Source organism: Eschscholzia californica, unplaced genomic scaffold, assembly GCF_041429995.1.
Source record: "Eschscholzia californica isolate CP2 unplaced genomic scaffold, dmEscCali1.0.p SCAF_2, whole genome shotgun sequence".
NCBI lineage: Eukaryota > Viridiplantae > Streptophyta > Magnoliopsida > Ranunculales > Papaveraceae > Eschscholzia > Eschscholzia californica.
Genome location: NW_028238309.1, coordinates 2,059,382 through 2,077,863, shown reverse-complemented (window position 1 = coordinate 2,077,863; position 18,482 = coordinate 2,059,382). Strand labels below are relative to the sequence as shown.

General features: G+C 36.8%; 1 protein-coding gene, 1 long non-coding RNA gene and 1 pseudogene across 2 annotated transcripts in view; 2 read left to right on the top strand and 1 right to left on the bottom strand.

Annotated features, from left to right (window-relative positions):
• Positions 1-18,482, bottom strand: part of LOC147555162 (uncharacterized) — a 69,215-nt gene that overhangs the window by 35,421 nt on the left and 15,312 nt on the right. The window lies entirely within an intron of this gene.
• Positions 1,492-2,284, top strand: LOC147555165 (DNA-directed RNA polymerase V subunit 7 pseudogene; annotated as a pseudogene).
• LOC147555164 (PITH domain-containing protein At3g04780-like) lies at positions 13,522-16,595 on the top strand. Its single transcript, XM_086661678.1, has 8 exons — positions 13,522-13,604; positions 13,707-13,793; positions 13,899-14,022; positions 15,083-15,131; positions 15,214-15,271; positions 15,374-15,420; positions 15,503-15,580; positions 16,311-16,595. The coding sequence occupies exons 1-8, from the start codon at positions 13,572-13,574 to the stop codon at positions 16,354-16,356; spliced, it is 522 nt and encodes a 173-aa protein (XP_086517804.1). The 5' UTR covers positions 13,522-13,571; the 3' UTR covers positions 16,357-16,595.

Below are 18,482 nucleotides of genomic sequence, written 5' to 3'. Positions count from 1 at the left end.
CGAAATAGAGAGAGAAATGTGTAGATCCGGTTGCTTAAATAGGTTTGATTGAGAGAGATTCGCCGTTAACGATTTGAATCAAAGAGGCGTTAATGGTTGTGGTTGTTTCGCTTGAAAAAGAGATAGAGAGAGACGGAGAGGCAGCTTTGAATGAGAGGAGAGATTGAGAGGAATCGTTTCAAAATTTTCAGAGAGAGAGATGGAGAGGGTTTTGTCTAATCAATTTTGGGTTTGAATGAGGAGAGAGAGCGCGGAGACCGAGAGAGAAGAGAGAAAGGCCGGCATGTCTCTTGGGTCATATCAAGTCAGGTGGGAAAGGAGAGAGGCTGGTTGGCTTTTTTGGGTGGGAAATGAGTGAGGGACAGGAGAGGTAAGCATTTCTTTTGGAGGGATAGAGAGGTAAAATCACTTTTTGGGTTTTTTTTAAGATAATATTCCCTATTGGGTTGGATTTTGTATTTGGGCTCCTTTTTTGGGCCTTAGATTTATCATGACTGTAAAAGAAAAAGCAAAGAACAGAAGACGACGACCAATTTTTCTCTCTCTAACCCTCTTTCTCACTCTATACATTTGTTTCGTGCTGATTTCCTTGCATGTGTTACTCTTACCCTTTTCCAAGCTTCTAACACCCTATTAGGTTTACATATTGTTTTTAATTTGTTCAAATCCCTTTGGGTTCTTTTTATTTTTGACTCATCTGATTTGGGTTTTGTCTTCCGACCCAATTGCCTTAAATCAATCTAGGGTTTAATATTATGATTGTTGTCTTCTTTTCATAGTTCACTTCTAGGGTTATGGACTTAATTTCTAAATGCATTTGATAGCAAGTAAACTCTAATTCCAAAATTTGTAGAGACCCATTTCTCTTGTCCCAATTTCTTGATGTGGGTATGAATCAATTCGGAGTTTTGATTCTTTAGTTTTCTGTATGATAATAACTCCTGTTCATAGTTTATTCAATTATTCAAAGTTTACTTCTAGCATGATTAATAACTCTCCTTGTTCACAGTATATAAACAGAAATTAACCTAGAAATGTTTATGTTAGATCTTAGTAATGTATACGTTAACATGACCTAGTTGATGAAACTTAGGGTTGATATTAATGCACTTACCATACTGCTATTCACTAGTTAGACTATAGTTTCTCACCCTTTCCTAGTCATGGGTTATGTTGCGTGTCGGCCGGTAACTCGTCATTAATCAAGACTGTCTTTACTCTTTAGAATCATGGAATCAATTAGACGTCACGCTTCGGAAAGCCGGAAACTAGTCCATCTTTGGTGAAACGAAAGTTGATTTCAGTGTCATATTTGCTTCCTGCTAGTGTTCTTATTTTTCTCGAGCAGATGAATATCATTGCCAAGATACTTTTCTTATTTCGTCGTCACCGATGGTATTTTCTATATTCGTTCACCTTTCCGAAGTAAATAATCATGCATCTACTATATGTGTCCTGATTTGCCTCATATACATACAATATATGGTACTTGAAGCTTATATGTGGAACGACAGTCCGAGTTCAATAACTATTTGATAATTTGCTTCTACTTGAATGGTGAAGAAGTTCATAGATCTAACCCATTTTCTCTTATGAATAGGTTTAACAACTATGTATCTCAAGGTGGAAATGCCCTGGAATGTTGTGATTGCCCCCCGAGCAGCTAGATGGCAAGAGTCTTCTTCTTCAAAGAGCCATCATCATTCGTCTACTCGAAGACTTCACGAACCGCAAAGCTAACCACGATCACGGCTATTTTGTTGCTCCGACTACCTTGACGAGCATAGGCGAGGGGAAAGTGAGGCAAGACTCAGGTGACGTGCTATTCCCTGTACTCTTTAACTGCATCACCTTCAAACCTTTCAAGGGAGAGATCTTAAAAGGGTATCGTTCACAAGATCATGAAGCAAGGGGTTTTCCTTACTTGTGGACCCATCGAGAAGGTATATCTTGCAGCTCAGAAGATGGCAGATTATCACCATGTCCCAGGTGAAAACCCGATCTTCTTGAATGATAAGCTCTCGAAGATAGAGAAGGATGTCGAGATTCGGTTTATGGTTCTAGGCACAAAATGGATCTAAACTGATAGGGAGTTTCAGATTTTGGGCAGCTTGGAAGGTGATTATCTTGGACCTGTTTAATAGTATTGTTCAAAAAATGCAATCCACCTCTATATGTCTGTCTAAAATGATCTTGGAGATGAACCATGTAAACAGTAAAGGTTGGAAGTGAAGTCTATGAAATTGAATGTAATGAAATGAGATGTTTCTCTGTTGGTAGATAAGTAGTATCTTTTGTTTGATCTTTCTGCTGATATCTAATTGATGATATTTCTAATGCTCATTCGCCCGAATACTAGGTCTCTCCCTCAGCTCCCCGTATATACATACGAGAGGGGTGAAAATCGAACTAAACTCACAACCTCTCAGGCATAGTAGACCGTGGGGCACTACACGGATGGTCTTGACTTGTGACCAACGGCACCACCCAATTGTTTGTTGGACCATTTAATTTTAGGTCTGTTTTTCCTTGGGTTTTTTTTTCTTGACTTCTGACCAACTGGACCACCCAATTGTCTGCCACTAAACTTTCTCTTTTGTTTTTAATCAAAACCCCAAAAGACTAAACCCCTTGACTTAGTGTAACCCTTAAGACCATCTTGACTAGTTTAAAGGGTGCCTGTAAAACTCCTCTTTTTTATTCTTCTTTCAATTCTTGGGCTTTGGGACTTCTGGGCTTTTTGACAAACCAAGGGGTGCCTTCAAATTTGTCTCTAACTTGTCTAATGTTCAGAATAAACTAAATTATCCCTCAACTTCTTTCTTCCATACTTTCTTGTCCGATTCGATTTCCGCTTTCGTCGTCAGACTCACCATTGACTCCACTTTCCAATTAACATCTGATTTTTCCAAAATGACCAAAATACCCCTGGTTCTCTTTCCTTCCTGTCTCTTCCACATGAGAAGAAAATGTGATAAATGCTTTGTTTTATTCTGAATTAACCGTCAAACTCCAAATAAGACACCTTACTAAGAAAAACACATAAATAATTAGAAATAAAACCCGAAACGAACTAATCCATCCAAGTTAAGTGATACAAATGTGGCATTTAACGCCACATCAACCTTCAAGGTATGAATTGTTTCCTTACTTAGCGACTTGTTTTTTTTTGGTGAAAATAGGCTTCTGCCTTGCTGTATTAAGAATCAACTTCATGAGCACTACTCGCTTTATCAATAGCTAATGGCCTTACAATGCACTCGAAGTATGTAACATCTCCTCGGTAAATTCCACCTCAAAATTGGAAATAGACTGCGCTAACAGGTGCGCTACTTGATTCGCCTTTCGGACACAATGGACAAAAGAACAATCTAAAATGTTGGAACTCTCCTTCAGAATCTCAGCTACAATAGTTCTTATCTTCCATGGGACTTCTTCTTCTCCTTTATGACAAGCATGAATCACCATTTGAGCATCTCCTTCAATGATACAAGCATACTGATAAAGATCCTTTGCCATGAAAGTGGCTAGGCACGCAGCTTTGGCCTCCGCTTCCAAAGCCGAGGAAGCAGTTGTTACTTTTGTTCGAGCCATGATGAACTCACCACACCCATTCCTACACACAGCAGCTAAAGTCGCTTTCCCCCCCTTGAATGAAGCATCAAAATTAAATTTTATCTTCTCCAATGGTGGTGGTACCCAATCTTGCATTTTCTCCTGTAATTCATACTGAACTCCACTACTCGAGTTTATATTTGCGTGAATCAATGAGAAATCATTCCACATAGTAGTCGCCGCTTTAATAATGGAATAACTACATAGGTGATACCTTCGAACACACATTTATTCTGAGCTTTCCATATGAACCATGTTACGTAAATTCTTTTTGTAATAATACTTTCATCTTCTTCACATTCGATCCATTTACAGATTGTATGCATGAAGTTTTTACCTCCTTCGAGTCTCAAGTTCAACGGGCTTGCCATCCATGTTTCCCTTGCGAATCTGCAAGTCCGAAAAATATGATCCACATCTTCATCTTCTAACTGACATATTGAGCAAAGCTTGGATACTTGTGAATTAAATCGTAGGGATCTTTTCTTCGTTGGTAATGCATCTCGTAGAATTTGCCATACGAACATTTGTACTCGGGGGGCTAGTTTTACTCTATTCCATACTCTTCTCCATGTGAGGCCATTAGGTAACTCCATCTGATGTGAGGTTGAAGGCAGCGATTTTGAAAAAGATTTGTACAACGACTTGGCGGTGAATTCTCCTTTCTCGGTAAACACCCATATTAATTTGTCTTCAACGAAAATTTTGGACAACGGGATTTGCAATATAGCTGTCGCCGATAGTGAGTCAAAGACCGATGTGATCAGCTGCTTGTTCCACGACCCTTCACTGTTAAATAGATCACATACAAAGAAGAGGTTGGTGACATCAATTTCATTGTGTTTTAACCCTGGTTTGTAGCCTCTAATGTTCGGTATCCATGGGTCGTCTCATATTTTAATGGTTTTACCGTTCCCGACAGAATAACACATTCCATCTGCAATAACTTGTCTCATAGTCATCATACTCTTCCATGTACTGGTACTTGTATTTTTAGTAGCCTCCGGATTTGTAATGAATCTCCATAGTAGTTTACCTACCATTGATTTGTTAACGAAACCCATGTTGCGAATGCCTAACCCTCTTCAGCTTGACTATCTTGCAATTTCCTCCAATTAATATAATGCATCTTTGATTTTTCCATATCATGCCCCCACCAAAAGTTCCTTTGTTTTCTTTCAATAGCTTCAATAACTGGTTGTGGTGGTATATTCGTCGATAAGAAGTAAATAGGAATAGATGATAACTCACTTTTAAGGAGTGTAGTTCTTCATGCATGAGATAATAAACTCCTCTTCCACCCCATTAATTTCTTATCAATTTTTTGAGAAATAAACTCATAAGAAGCTATGTTGTGTTTAGGTTGCAACAAATAGTTACCCAAATAAGCATCATCTTCTTTCATCTCTTTTACCCCTAGAATTCCCAACACCATATTTCTTCCCTCAATATCAATATTAGAACTAAAATGTAAAGAAGACTTTTTATAATTTATAAGTTGTCCCGAGCATTTAGCATATGAGTCAAGAATACGTTTCAGTTGTACCATATTCGATTCTCCTGCTTTCCCGAAAAAAAAATAGATCATCTGCAAAGACATGCAGTTTTTGCATGAAAAAATGATAAATTTCTTTTTCTTACAACCTTTGGTAATTGCAACGTTTTGCACAATACTCCCAGTAGGCCATTCTTTCCTAAGACAATCAGTTGACGGGCATACCAATTGCCATATAAGTTTTCGCATAATGAAGTAATTAAGTCTTTAGTGGTTGTGTTTAATCTCATTGTCTTATGGCTTTTGTTTTTCGACTTTGTTTTGGCCTTCTATAATGAAGTAATTAAGTCTTTAGTGGTTGTGTTTAATCTCATTGTCTTATGGCTTTTTTTTGTTTTCTTTCTTCCACTTTCAGATTTGAACAGACGCACGAGTGTACTGCTCCAGAAGCTCTACTAAATGGCAGATGGTTCTAGGAGCCCAGGAACATAACACTAAAGTATGTCAAACCTTCTCTCCTCGACAGTTAACAGCGTTATATTGTAATTTGAATATGAAAAATTATGGGCGCGGCTTTGGGGAATAAAGAAAATTCTCCGGGGAATAAATTCTCGAGGGAATCCAGATTTTTTTGAAAATTCTCCAAGGAATAAATTTTTATGGGGAATACTGAGTACATTTTTTTGAAAGTTCTCCTCCATCTCATCTGTTCTCTCTCCCACTTCATCTTCTTGACACCTCATCATCTTCTCCGGCGAAAGTCGCCGGCCGGCCTTCAAACATAATTTTTTTTTTTAAAAAATTTCTCTCTCCTCTCTCTCTAAATTTTTTATTTTCTTTTCTCTCTCTCTAGAACTGATCTAGAGAGAGAGAATGTCAGTTCTCACGAACAGAATATTACTCACTACTGAGTCACTTTTGTTCTTTGGGTCTTCAAAAGGGTTTCAAAGGAAATCCACTTTCTCTCTCTCTCTCTCTCTAAAAATGGAGAATCCTTTACAAACTTTACTCTCTCTCTTCCTAATCCTCATGATCTTCTCATTTTTGAATTCATCAACAACAACTCTAACTGCAACAAGGAAAGAACAAATTGAATGTACAATGTGTGACGCATGTGAAAACCCATGTCAACCTATTCTCTCACCACCACCACCACCGCCGACTCCATCACCACCACCACCGGCTACCTCTTCCTCCGACTGCCCACCTCCACCTTCTCAAACAAACAATCCTCCTTACTTATACTCATCTCCTCCCCCACCAGCATCATCTTCAGTTCCGCCTTACTTATACTCATCTCCTCCACCACCAGGTCAAGCCATCGGAGGACAAGTTAAACCACCGCCCGGTGACAGTTACTACCCAGGTCCGCCACCACCTCCAATTGTTCCTTACTTTCCATTTTATTATCATACACCTCCTCCATCTACTCAATTTATGTCAAACTCCATTAAAATCACCATCAATAATTCCTCCATTATTTACTCTGCAATTTCTTTTCTCTCTCTTACTTTCCTCCTCTGTTTAAGTAATTAGATGAATAATTTCAGTAGATTTACAGATCCCCATGGGATTCTCCATTGAAGGTCTGTTCGTGCACGAACAGGCCTTCTCTCTCTCTCTAGATCTGTTCTAGAGAGAGAGAAAAAAGAAAAAAGAAAAAAAGAAAAAAAATTAGAGAGAGAGAGAGGAGAGAGGGAAAAAATAGAAAATTTATGTTTGAAGATCGCCGGCCGGAAAATTGGCCGGCCGGCGACTTTCGCCGGAGAAGATGATGAGGTGTCGAGAAGATGAAGTGGCAGAGAGAGGTGATGAGATGGAGGAGCCTTTTTTATAGCATCTTCTAAAATTAGAAGCCCCTTAGCAATAAAAAGAAACATAAAAAGTCAATCTTATTTGACTAGTTTTTAGAAAAGTCTTTATTCTCCAGAAAATTTTCTTTATTCCTCAAAGCCGCGGCCAAAATTATTATTGTAGTCTATTTAGCTTACCATATAAAATGTAAACAGTTCGTTTCACTTGTTGGTACATTTCTCTTACCGTCAACTTAATATTTTTTTTGTAGGTATGATATGTGGAGTGTTGGTGTTGTAATGCTAGAGCTTATATTAGGCTCACCGCATGTATTTCAGATAAATCCTCTAACCCGTGCTCTGTGCCTCCGTTAGATCCGCATCTTGAAGGTTGGAATGGAGATACAAAGGAGCTGGCTTATAAGTGAGTCATGTCCTAAATGGATATATTACTGTTTTAGGTTCTTGGACATGTGTACCTTACCCTCCAGTTATACCTCCTACTACACCCCCTAAACAACTGACTCCCACTTAGATCTCAAACAGTCCAACTTGTTGGACTTTTTCATGGATGAAAAAAAAGAAATATCATGTGAGCCATGAGGCAACGGATGAGAAAAAAAAAAAGTCGAGGAAGTATTAAAGGCGCCTAAAGAGGCGCTTTTAATACTTGTATGGGCGTCTCTAAAATGGCCCAACTATTTGGCCTAGAGTTTAATACTAGTCCATCCGACACCAAGCCCAAATTACTAATACTACTGGAGAATATAATTCAGTTCAACGACTGACTGTAAAAAAAAAAAAAAAGCAAAGAAGAAGAGAAGACGACGACCAATTTCTCTCTCTAACCCTTTACTACTGCTCATCCTTCTTCTTCTTCTTCAGGTCTCTTTCTCTCTCTAACCCTCTTACCCTTTTCCAAGCTTCTAACACCATTTGGCCAGCTTGACTTCTCTCAGGGACGTATCTATGTGTGGGCCAGGAGGGGCCATGGCCCCCCTGACCCACAAACTTTTCCAAGTAACTGCCACCAAAAACACCTATGTCCAATCTTCTTTTATCTTTGGCCCCTCTACTCTTAAACCTTAACCCAATGGTCCAAACTCAATCTAAAACTTAAGTCCAATGTAGATCCTTACCAACCAATTTAATTTCCTACCACTCAATGACCTAATGATCTCATCTTACTTCCATACTTCCACCACTCAGGATTCTAAATTTCTATATTTCAAAGTTCAATTGTTTTTAGTTTAGGTTATTTCAAGTTACTATTAGGGTCCGTTTGATACATGTGAAAATAGGGTAGGAAAATCGATTTTCGTACGAAAATCGATTTTCTGCTGTTTGGTTAGACTAAAATGATGGGAAAACTGATTTCCGTCGGAAAAAAAAGTGTGAAAAGAGGCCTCAATATTTTTCCACTCTGCACATGTGAAATCCATTTTCTCACCCTCCTTCAAAAATTTGCGCTCTCTCTCCTCCCTCCGCGGTTGGCCGCTCTCTCTACTCTTCTTCCCATTTTGAAACTCTCTCTCACTACTGAACTAATGAGATTGAAGATGAGATTGAACGATGAGATTGAACGATGAGATTGAACGATGAGATTGAGATTGAGATTGAACGATGAGATTGAGATTGAACGATCAAACCCTAACTTCACGAAACCCTTAACCCAATTCGACATCAAACCCTAACTCCTGAAATCAAACCACAAATTGATCTATCGAAACACTAATTAGATGACGAAGATAGAAGACGAAGATGGTGAAGATTTTAAAAGAGATTTGACTCGATTTTAAGGAAGTAGAAATCTGTTATGTCGCCATCTATTAATTCCACGATTGACATGAAACCCCTATCTATATTTGGAAGAAATCAAAATTGGCAGCTAACCCTCTATACACTTGCTTCAATTATCGTTGTAACTATGTTATTTGGAAAACCGAAGGTCACTTTATCATCATCATCTTACAAAGTTTGGTTGGGGATTAGGGTTTTTGGGAACTTTTCTAGGGGTTTCTCGGTTGCCTTTCTCTCTCTATCAATCCAATGCAGGTATGAAGATGAGACTTAATTTGGAAGTGTTAAAGGCACATCTTGTGTCTACTGTGGGCGCCTAGCTTACATATAAAGAAGGCGCTAAAAGTATAAGGATGGGTGCTTTTAGAAATTTAAGTCAAATTTTCTAATGGTCTACCAAACGCCAACAAAATGAATTTTGTGTAAGAAAAACCATGTTTTCTTTCCCATCAGAAAAAAATTGATTTTCTTACTCACACGTTCCAACGTATCAAACGGACCCTTATTTCAAGTTTCAATTGCTTTTTAGTTGTTAATTTATATTGATTCCAATTGTAAAGAGAAATCAATTCAATTCATCCAAACTTTAATATCTCATTACCCAAAAGCGATTGTCTCTTGAATTGTAATTCGAAAGAACATAAATTTATCAGAGATTTGAATGAGCGACGACTCCGTTTTAATACATTAAAGAAAAAAATTAGCAAGTGTAGTAGTATCATTCTTTCAACAAAAAAAAAATGTAGTAGGATCATGTTATTTTTCTTATTTTTGGTTAATCTTTTAAAACTTAATTGATATTTTCAGTGCTAATTTTGAATGGAATTGATATTTTTTTAAGTGGTAGTTTTGAATGGATTGGAATTGTTATTTCTGTTTAATCTTTATGTTGTATATAAATATCTCAAAAGTTTGTGGCTAGAATGATTCGGCCCCTCCCTAGCAAAATTTCTGGTTCCGTCCCTGACTTCTCTATTAAAAAGTACTCCACTTTATTTTATTTTTTTTGAACTTGATTGATTTCATATTATCAATCAATGAAGTGGGGTCCTTCTTAGCTTTTATTCCCCTTGCCCCGAGTAGGTCCCACTTTCACATCGTGATGATGGAAGAATAGTAGTCGTAGATGTCGGTAAAGTTTTGTATGTGGTTCCCATCACTGGAGTATGGAGATGAGGCAAGAAAGATCACCGAATGAATTATTGGTGCCCATAATTTCCCGTGCCGTTTTATCGGTTAGGAAGTTATATTATATGGGCACTCTCAATTTTACTAAGCCCATCTTTCATACAACTAAGTAAAGACTTCCAATACTGAGGTTGGGGTTAGCAATGTTGGTGGTTTCAGGAGTTACATGGGTACTCCTGGGGAGCAAGAGTAAAATGGGGCCACTGAACAAAGGGTAGTATTAAAGGCGACCTTCAAAGTGTTATTGGTTCCCCTTCAAGTCAAATTTGGGAGGAAATTGCGACAACACTTTGGAGAAGCTTCTTTGAAAGGCCAGTGTTCTGGGGAAATCATCTAAATTTTCGAGGTAATAAATTTTGGGTGGAAACAATTTTTTTTGTTTCCTCCAAACATCACCCTTTCAGTTTTTTATTCAACTAGAACTCCGGTGACCTCCACCGGATTCCGACGACTTCCACCAATACGCGACCTCCGCCGAATTCTGGTGATAGTTCTTTCTTTTCTTCTCTCTCCCTCTCACGAAAGTTCCGGCAAGGAGGATCTCCCTTCACCGGAAACCAGACGAAGCGTTCCGGCAAAGGGAAAACCCCTTCGCCGGAACTATAACAAAATTAAAAAAAGAGAAGAAAAGAAGGGAGATAGGAAGAGAGAGAGAGAGATGCTGATAGAGGAGAAAAAAGAGAGAGAGGGGGGGAGAGAGAAACACGTCCGGAAGTCGCCGCCCATTTTAGGACGCAGCTCCATTCCGGCGACTTGAGGGGAGTGTGGTTTGAGTTTTTTTAGATTTTCACTGTCTTCTCCAGAAACTTTTTTGCTTTCCCCATAACGTTGATCCTTTGAAATTACCCTTTGAACAAATATGCGGTGCTTTTAATGCTTCCCCCGAATATATATGAGGTTTGGCGAACAGAGAAGTCTTCTAATTTTTCCGTATATTCGGTAAGGGTATCACTCCCATTTGGAGAATATGAAAAAGGGGTAAGAGGAAAATTTGTTTAACGTTCGACTTCATATTTCCCACTGGGTTAGAACACAAGTAGCTCTTGATTTGGGGGTTTCTGCTATAGCCAAACACCAGGAAAGATAAAAACGGATTCTGATCCATTTTTCTTAGCAAAATAGATGTGTGATGTGTATGGGGGATTTGCCCAATTTATTCTCTAACCCTTGCATCATTTTGTCATTTTCAATTTATTGTCTTTTGGGTTTTAGACTCTAGACATGATACATATATATTACCTTTCACTAAAATGAAAAATGTTAAATGACTCGAAAAATAAAGTCGGTCACAGATGTATGTAACCGTATGTGACCGCCTCCCTTTGAATGTGCCTTGTTTCGAGAGATGATTTAGAGCCCGCCACATCTGCATTTCGCCTGTGGTCGGCCCACTTTTTCGAGCCTTTTAATACTTCTACACCAAAAAGAATGTTCTAAGATTATCACGGTTTTCGATTTTCTTCTCGTTCTCCATTAGAACCAATAAGATGGTTCGAACTTTAGACCTCGTTGCCAGAAAGGGCCAGGTCAACCCGGGTTCTGTCCCGGCTCGGGCTGGGCCTCTATTTTAGGCCCGACGGACTATGCCCGGCCTGGCCTGGTAAAAGTCCGGATTGAGTCCGTCACTTTCTTTTTTTACCTTTCTTTTCCTTCCTTTCTTTAAATAATTATATTCCTATTAAGGTTGTATATTATCTAGAAAATATAAAATATTGAAGTTAGAGAATAATTTTTTTGTAAGTTGTAAAATTTTTTATGTAAACATAAATTTAGGTATGTTCCTAAGTTAGAGAAGAAAGGTTCCCATTAAAAAAGAGGCATGATTCATTGAGCTCGAGCTCACACGGTGGTTTGTGAGCTCGAGCTCCACGAACGTCCATCTCCAGATGCTCTTAAAAAGAGCCGTCCATCTCCACATGCCCTTAAAAAGCCAGTTGTATATTCCTTAAAACAAGGGGTTGTTAAAGCCAATAACAAATAACCCCTAGTTCATATTTATAATTACAAAAATACCATACAAAGATAAATCTTCTTCGGCCTAATTAACGAGTTCTAGGGTTTTCTTTTGCCCGTCTTCTTCAACCAAATTAACTATTTAATCAACACTGCCGTCTTCTTCCTTCTTCCCCATATGCATAAGCACAATCTTTTACTTTCTCTATAGGGTTTGTGCTTCAACAATTTTTTCTCTCTCAATCGCTTTCTTGATGCTTGGGTTTGTTATTTTTTTTGTTTAATCTGATCAATGTCAAAATTCATGAATGAAAAGAATTAGCTTTCGCGGCTCAAATCCAACAAAAAAAAACCTCCTTTTTGCCGAATCTGATAAGGTTTTTATTAATCAATCTTTGTTTGAAATACGGGAAAGAATTCGTCCATTGTAAAATTTTCACACTTATCTCCAAGTTTCAGTTTCACAGCCTCACCAAAGGTGTTGATATTTTTGAGTTTTAGATAAAGAAGATTTAGAGAGAGAGTTTTAGATAAAGGGACTGAGGTTAGCAAAGAACCATTCACACAGAAGAGTGGTGATAGAAGGAGATTCGAAATCGATTATAACAGCTTGTGAATCGAAGAATACTAGTATTCCTTGGCAAATTCGAAATATAATCAATGATATACATGATGAAGCACAACTGTTTGATGAGGTGAAATTTTATGCCATCCCTACAGAACACAATGAGATTGCTCATTATCTAGTAAAAGAGGCTTTCATGCTTAAACTATGTAAACAGTGGGAGGAATTCAATCCCCCACAATGCATTGTAAGAGTGTTAGAATTGGAGCTACTCTCATGTAGCTGAATATTTGAATGAATAAATAAGGCCAACGCCAAATTTTATCAAAAAAAAGAGAGAGAGAGAGAGAGAAAGAGAAGACAGTCGAATAATACCAGCACCAGAATCAGAGGACATTTGCGTCTTTAAAAATATGTCAATATTACACTTCCTTATATTAAGGAAAATTACAACCGTGGGGTCAATCTATGGAGATGGACGGCTGTGGAGCTCGTGCTCACAAATCACCGTGTGAGCTCGAGCTCACTAAATCATGCCTCTTAAAAAAAGATTTATATCTTATGTAAAATTAGATAATCTTTTCCTTTTAAACTAAAGAATATAAAAGAATTAGATAAGTTCCATAAACATTATTTTTGTTTAAGTTCAACAAAATCTTTTCTTTTTAAATTAGGGAATAAATATTAGGTGAAACTACAGGATCTTTTAGGTAAGTTCTATTTTGTTTTAATTTGCTTTTAGTATTAGGTAAGTAATATTTTCTTTTAGGTATCATTACTTTATTTCCTAAGATCTAATGTTTTTTAAAAATGTAAAATTTCTAATGTTTTGATTTGTTATCTTACAGTTTCATATTTGTAATGTTTTATTTCAATTAAATTTGAAGATTATATACTATTTTAATTTAATTTTATATCTTATAATAACATAACAAAAAGTAAAAGGAAGTCCCAGACCCGGGTTGAGCCCGACCCGGATAAACCCTGCTGGGGCAAGTCCGGTCCCGTGTTGGGCCATGGGTATAGCCAACCCGGGTTGCTTGGGCCCGGCCCGCAACCTGGCCTGGCCTGTTTGTTTTGAACACCACTACAAATACTACGTTGGTATACTACAAAATTCCATTCCATCTCTCTCTCTCTCTCTGTGCGTGTGTTTTCCACCATGTCTACTGAATCAGCCACTAACCCTCTTAGAGTAAGTAGTAACTAAAACCCTAATTTCTAAATCCCCTAAAACTACTACTTACACAATTTTTTCTTTACCATTTTCTTAAAATTGGTTTTGGTTAAATTACAGATTGATATAGTTGACTTCATTGATTGGTCTGGAGTAGAATGTCTCAATCAAAATACTTCTCATTCTGTTGTTAATGCTCTTAAAGAAGTAATCTCTTCATCTTCTTCTTCTTCAAATTTTAAGACAACCCATTTTTTCTATTTGAAATTTAATCAATTAATTGCTTTTGGTGTTTGTTCTTAATCTTTTTAGGGTTATAGAGAAGATGAAGGTTTGAATCTAGAGAGTGATGCTGATGAACAACTCTTGATTTATATACCTTTTACTCAAGTTATTAAACTTCATTCTTTTCTCATCAATGGACCTGAAGAAGATGGTAACTAAATAATTTGATTTTGATTTTTAACTTTCAATGTGTTTAGGTTTAAATTGTGCAGTAAGTTTGGTAACATTACTTCTTAAAGGATTTAGGTAAAACCCATTTTGAATAAGAACATTCATATAGGAATAGTTGTATATATATATGATATTTTATGAAGTAGTTATGGTGAGATTTTATCTCACTTAAGATGCAAATTAGTTGATCAAGATTGTAATTGGGTCAAGAGTCTATTTTGTAGCGATGTGTTATCGATGGTTTGTTGGACATAAGTTGTGGGAGGGTGTGGTGGTTGCTTTATAAGAGTGAGGGAAAGGCAACCTCACCTCCTGGGCTAGTTTTCGAGGTCAATAGGCTCAAGGATACTCAAGGCCAAGGGCAAGAAAGATCCAAAGCCACACACAAATGGTATTTGATCCGAGGTTCAGCAAAGGCGTTCAGGTCTTATTGTGGAGGGGGAAGATAATCTTCCATACCCAATGTGTGAAAGGAAAGATTGTAGGAGTTAGTCCCACATTGGTTGTGATAGGGGGCGAGTTTATAAGTTGAGCTAGCTTTTGGGGCGAGATAGGCTCAAGTCCACTTAAGGGTAAGTAACGCCCAAGACCACACCCACATCATCTTCGTTCATTGTTTGAGTGGTTTTTCAGTTTCCTGTTTGCATTCAGGAGTGGAATTCCCTTCAACTAATTTTAGGTTCAAATAACTTATCTGACCATTCAATTGACGGAACATCTCAATGAAGTGAACTATTGTAGCTATTAGATGATTTTACGTTTCGTTGGAACTGGATAAGTTTATGAAGTACGTAGACCTGCGTTAAAAATACAAAATGGTGCAATCCCATTAGTTGATTTATCTTTCGAAGTTTTGCTTAATCTATCATTATTTGCTGTGCAATTTGTTTATCTGATTTATAGGTTTAATTTTTGATAGTGATGTATAAATTTCGAGTTTCTTTCTTTAAGACAAGTATCATTATTACTTATTGATTTGATCTACTAAATTGCTTTGTAAGTTCTCACACAGCAATATGACAATATTATACGTTTATCAGGTCCCAGGACTGTGAAATTTTTCGCGAACAAGGAGCACATGGGATTTAGGTTTGCTGTATCATCTCTTGAGGATGCTAAATGATCTTATCGATCCACTGTTTTATTTTTATTAATAATCATGACTTTGCAGCAATGTCAACGACTACCCTCCTAGTGACACAGCTGTTCTAACACCAGATCATCTGAAGGTAAAGTTCTCGCACCTACAAACTAGTAACCTCCGATTTAACAAGATATTGTTTTTTAGTCATGTATGCTAAACAGTTGTTTTTGTTGTATATTTTTTCTAGGGAAAACCAGTTGTTCTGAAGTATGTGAAATTTCAGAATGTTCGAAGGTACGATTGATACTTATCTGTGTTACTCGATTGAACTATCTGGTATACAAGAGATTTTCTGATTGATGTGGACTTGGATTAGCTTGACCATCTTTATTGAGGATAACCAAGATAGCACCGATGTCACAAAAGTTCAGAAGATAGCCCTCTACGGAACGACGTAAGCATATCTAATTTATACTTGGAGATTTTCTTTCATTTCGGCATTTGACAGTGAAAATACGTTCTTTTACTTCTATAATTTAGATTTTAGTAAATTTTATTAAGTCGAAAATTCTACCTCCTATTTTGCAAACTCTATCCTAATTTATTCATTATTTCTTTATTAACCTATCTCTTTAGTAGAGAATGCTACATTAATAAAAAATAGAAAAGTTGGTAGATAGATTATCTAAAATGTATGCGTGGTCGGTAAGTTCTTGGCTATTTTTGACCTAATTATCATAACACGAAATACTTTTTCTGCTTTATTTTCACTCGGTATAACCAAGTTATAGCATCACCTTAGGAACTAATGGTGGTTGTGGGATAGTAGAATCTAGAACTTGCTTTCTTAGACAAAAAACACCATTGGAATCAAATAATCTATGTCTTTCAGTAGGGACCTGTCGGGATAATCTTGTAAAGATTTCAGAACTTCATGATATAAATACAAAGATGGATAACATGAGGATTCAATGATAGGTTAAAATGAACTCTTGAACGAGGGTTCTAGGATTCCACTGAGATCTTCTTCTTAGCTTTATGATACTCTTTTGTAATAGCAACTCAAACCCGTCCGTTGATATAGAATAGAAATCGGCGGTTTATCAATTTTCCTTCTTGTTATTTGAATGCTACGATGATTATATGTTTAAACTTTGACCATGATTTTCTTTTGGTGAATACAGGGTGGAAACTACAGATATTAAGGGGCTAAAGAAAATTGAGCACTAACCTCAATTCCTCATTTGAGACAGAAAAAAAAACAACTATACCCCAAACCCCGAGAAGTTCATAGAAGATATAGATGACAATATGAACATCAAATTACATTGGATATTGTCGTTGGTTTTCAGTGCGATATTGTTATTTTTGAATTTCAAATGATTGAAGACAACTAAAATCATATGCCAGTAATTGTACGTGACATGTGGAAACGAATGCAATTTTCTATAGAAAGTACACTTTCTTTAGACGGCTTCTGAAAACTTCATTTATGATTGTATCATAACTCATCAGTATCGACCTAGAGTCGGGGAGTTGGGGGTTAGACAGCAACTTCCCTTCTACCTATAAGGTTAAGGGTGGATGAAATCTATGAAAGGCAACCTCTTATATTTCCAAAGTAACAAATGAAATTTAGATAACTTTAACCACCAAAAAACTATACAAGAATTCAAGAACAAAAGACGAAAATAACATATACCTATTTTCTAGACTACGCATCAAACAAAATAAAAAAATTGATGTGTAAACTGAAGGCAAGAAAAGCAAGTGTTTGGCCGTACATGAGACGCCTATAGAAAAAGGTCATAAAAAAGCAATTTGAGAGGCGCCTGTAGTACATGAGACGCCTATAGAAAAAGGTCATAAAAAAGCAATTTGAGAGGCGCCTGTAGACGTACCCTACTTCTTGACGCTAAGGACTTCAAAACCATAATGTCTTTTTTCTTTTTTTGTAAATTGACTACGATCTACGATAGTCATTATATTGACATTGATACATCAAAGATGTGATAAGCATGATAAATGATGAATTCAAACTCTTACAAAGAACGGGCCTTTAGCCCAACTAAATTATGGCCTAAAGCCCAACACAACATTATTTATACTCTTAGAAAGAACGGGCTTATATGAAAAAGTAGAAGAATCTGTTATTGATTGCATAATTACCATAGAGGGTTGAGAAGAAAACTCCAAAAATCCTAATTTGAAGGAGGTTGTATCCATCTAAATTTCCAAATTCTAAGCTTATAATTCAATTAGGGTTTTCATTCAAGGTACGTTTCTTGTCGAACAATATTACTTGAATTCGGTTTTGGGTAGGGCATAAAATATCTTGTCTAATACAATCAGTCCATTTGATCTTCTTCCGGATGAAATTTTTCTAGATACAATATTTTGGGTTTCTTTAGGTCAGTGTGTGGTTAGATACAATTATTTTTGTAAATTTGGGTTGATTAGTTATTTGTTTTTTTCTTTATCGTATGAATTTAGTTCGTCTAACTTGTTTAAATCTGAATCGTCTGAGTGATAACTTAAATATTCAATCTAAAACAGTCATTTAGGAAAGTCTCACATCATCTGATAAAAATCAGCCTGCTAAAATATGACTCAAGCGGCACACCGAGTTGATTTCGGAGCTGTCATTTTTACGTACCAACTGTCTGGGCCATTTTTTGCTATCTGTATGACCAATTGAGTTCACAAGAAAGTTAGATATTTTATGGGCCGGACAAGAAAATCTTGTACCTCGTATGTGAGTGTATATAACAAAAAAGGTGAGTGCATTTAAAATTTCTCATATCATCAGAATTTCGCAATAGGTTGCAGCGCCTTTAGAATACTCCTCCCCAATGGGCTGGTTTGCCAATCTAGACTCTAGATCCATCAATTCTCTCAACAAAAAAAAAAATCCATTAATTCTTCATTGATCAATTGAAAATGTGCAATTGTCCAACCTAAAGTACATAAATTTCATCAAAAAAAAAAAACTTCACAAAGAGTGAACTTTATGAAAGGCAAGAGTGGCACCTGTTTGGCCCTACACAATGCGCCTATAGAAAGAGGTCTCAAAAGCAATTTGGGAGGCGCCTCTAGAGGTACCCAACTTTTTGACGCTAAGGAGGATTATAATAACAAAATAAGAATGAGCAGTCATATACAAATATCTTATTAAAGAGCAGAATCCCTTATTGGTTAGTGTTTATTTAGGTTATGTTTCTAGACTTTTTTTTTTTTTTTTTTTTTTTTTTTTTTTGTTGAGGTATGTTTCTAGACTTTACAGTTTCCATATATACCATTAGAACTTCCAAGGTTTTTTAGGGTTTCCGAAAGTTTCCATAAAAACTGAAAAAGTA

What these genes read in the sequence shown, in the direction of transcription:
- LOC147555164 (XM_086661678.1), top strand. Translation starts at nt 13,572, where the DNA reads ATGTCTACTGAATCAGCCACTAACCCTCTTAGA. An exon ending in CAGCCACTAACCCTCTTAGA is followed by an intron (nt 13,605 to 13,706) that starts GTAAGTAGTAAC and finishes GTTAAATTACAG; the next exon opens with ATTGATATAGTTGACTTCAT. An exon ending in CAATGGACCTGAAGAAGATG is followed by an intron (nt 14,023 to 15,082) that starts GTAACTAAATAA and finishes TACGTTTATCAG; the next exon opens with GTCCCAGGACTGTGAAATTT.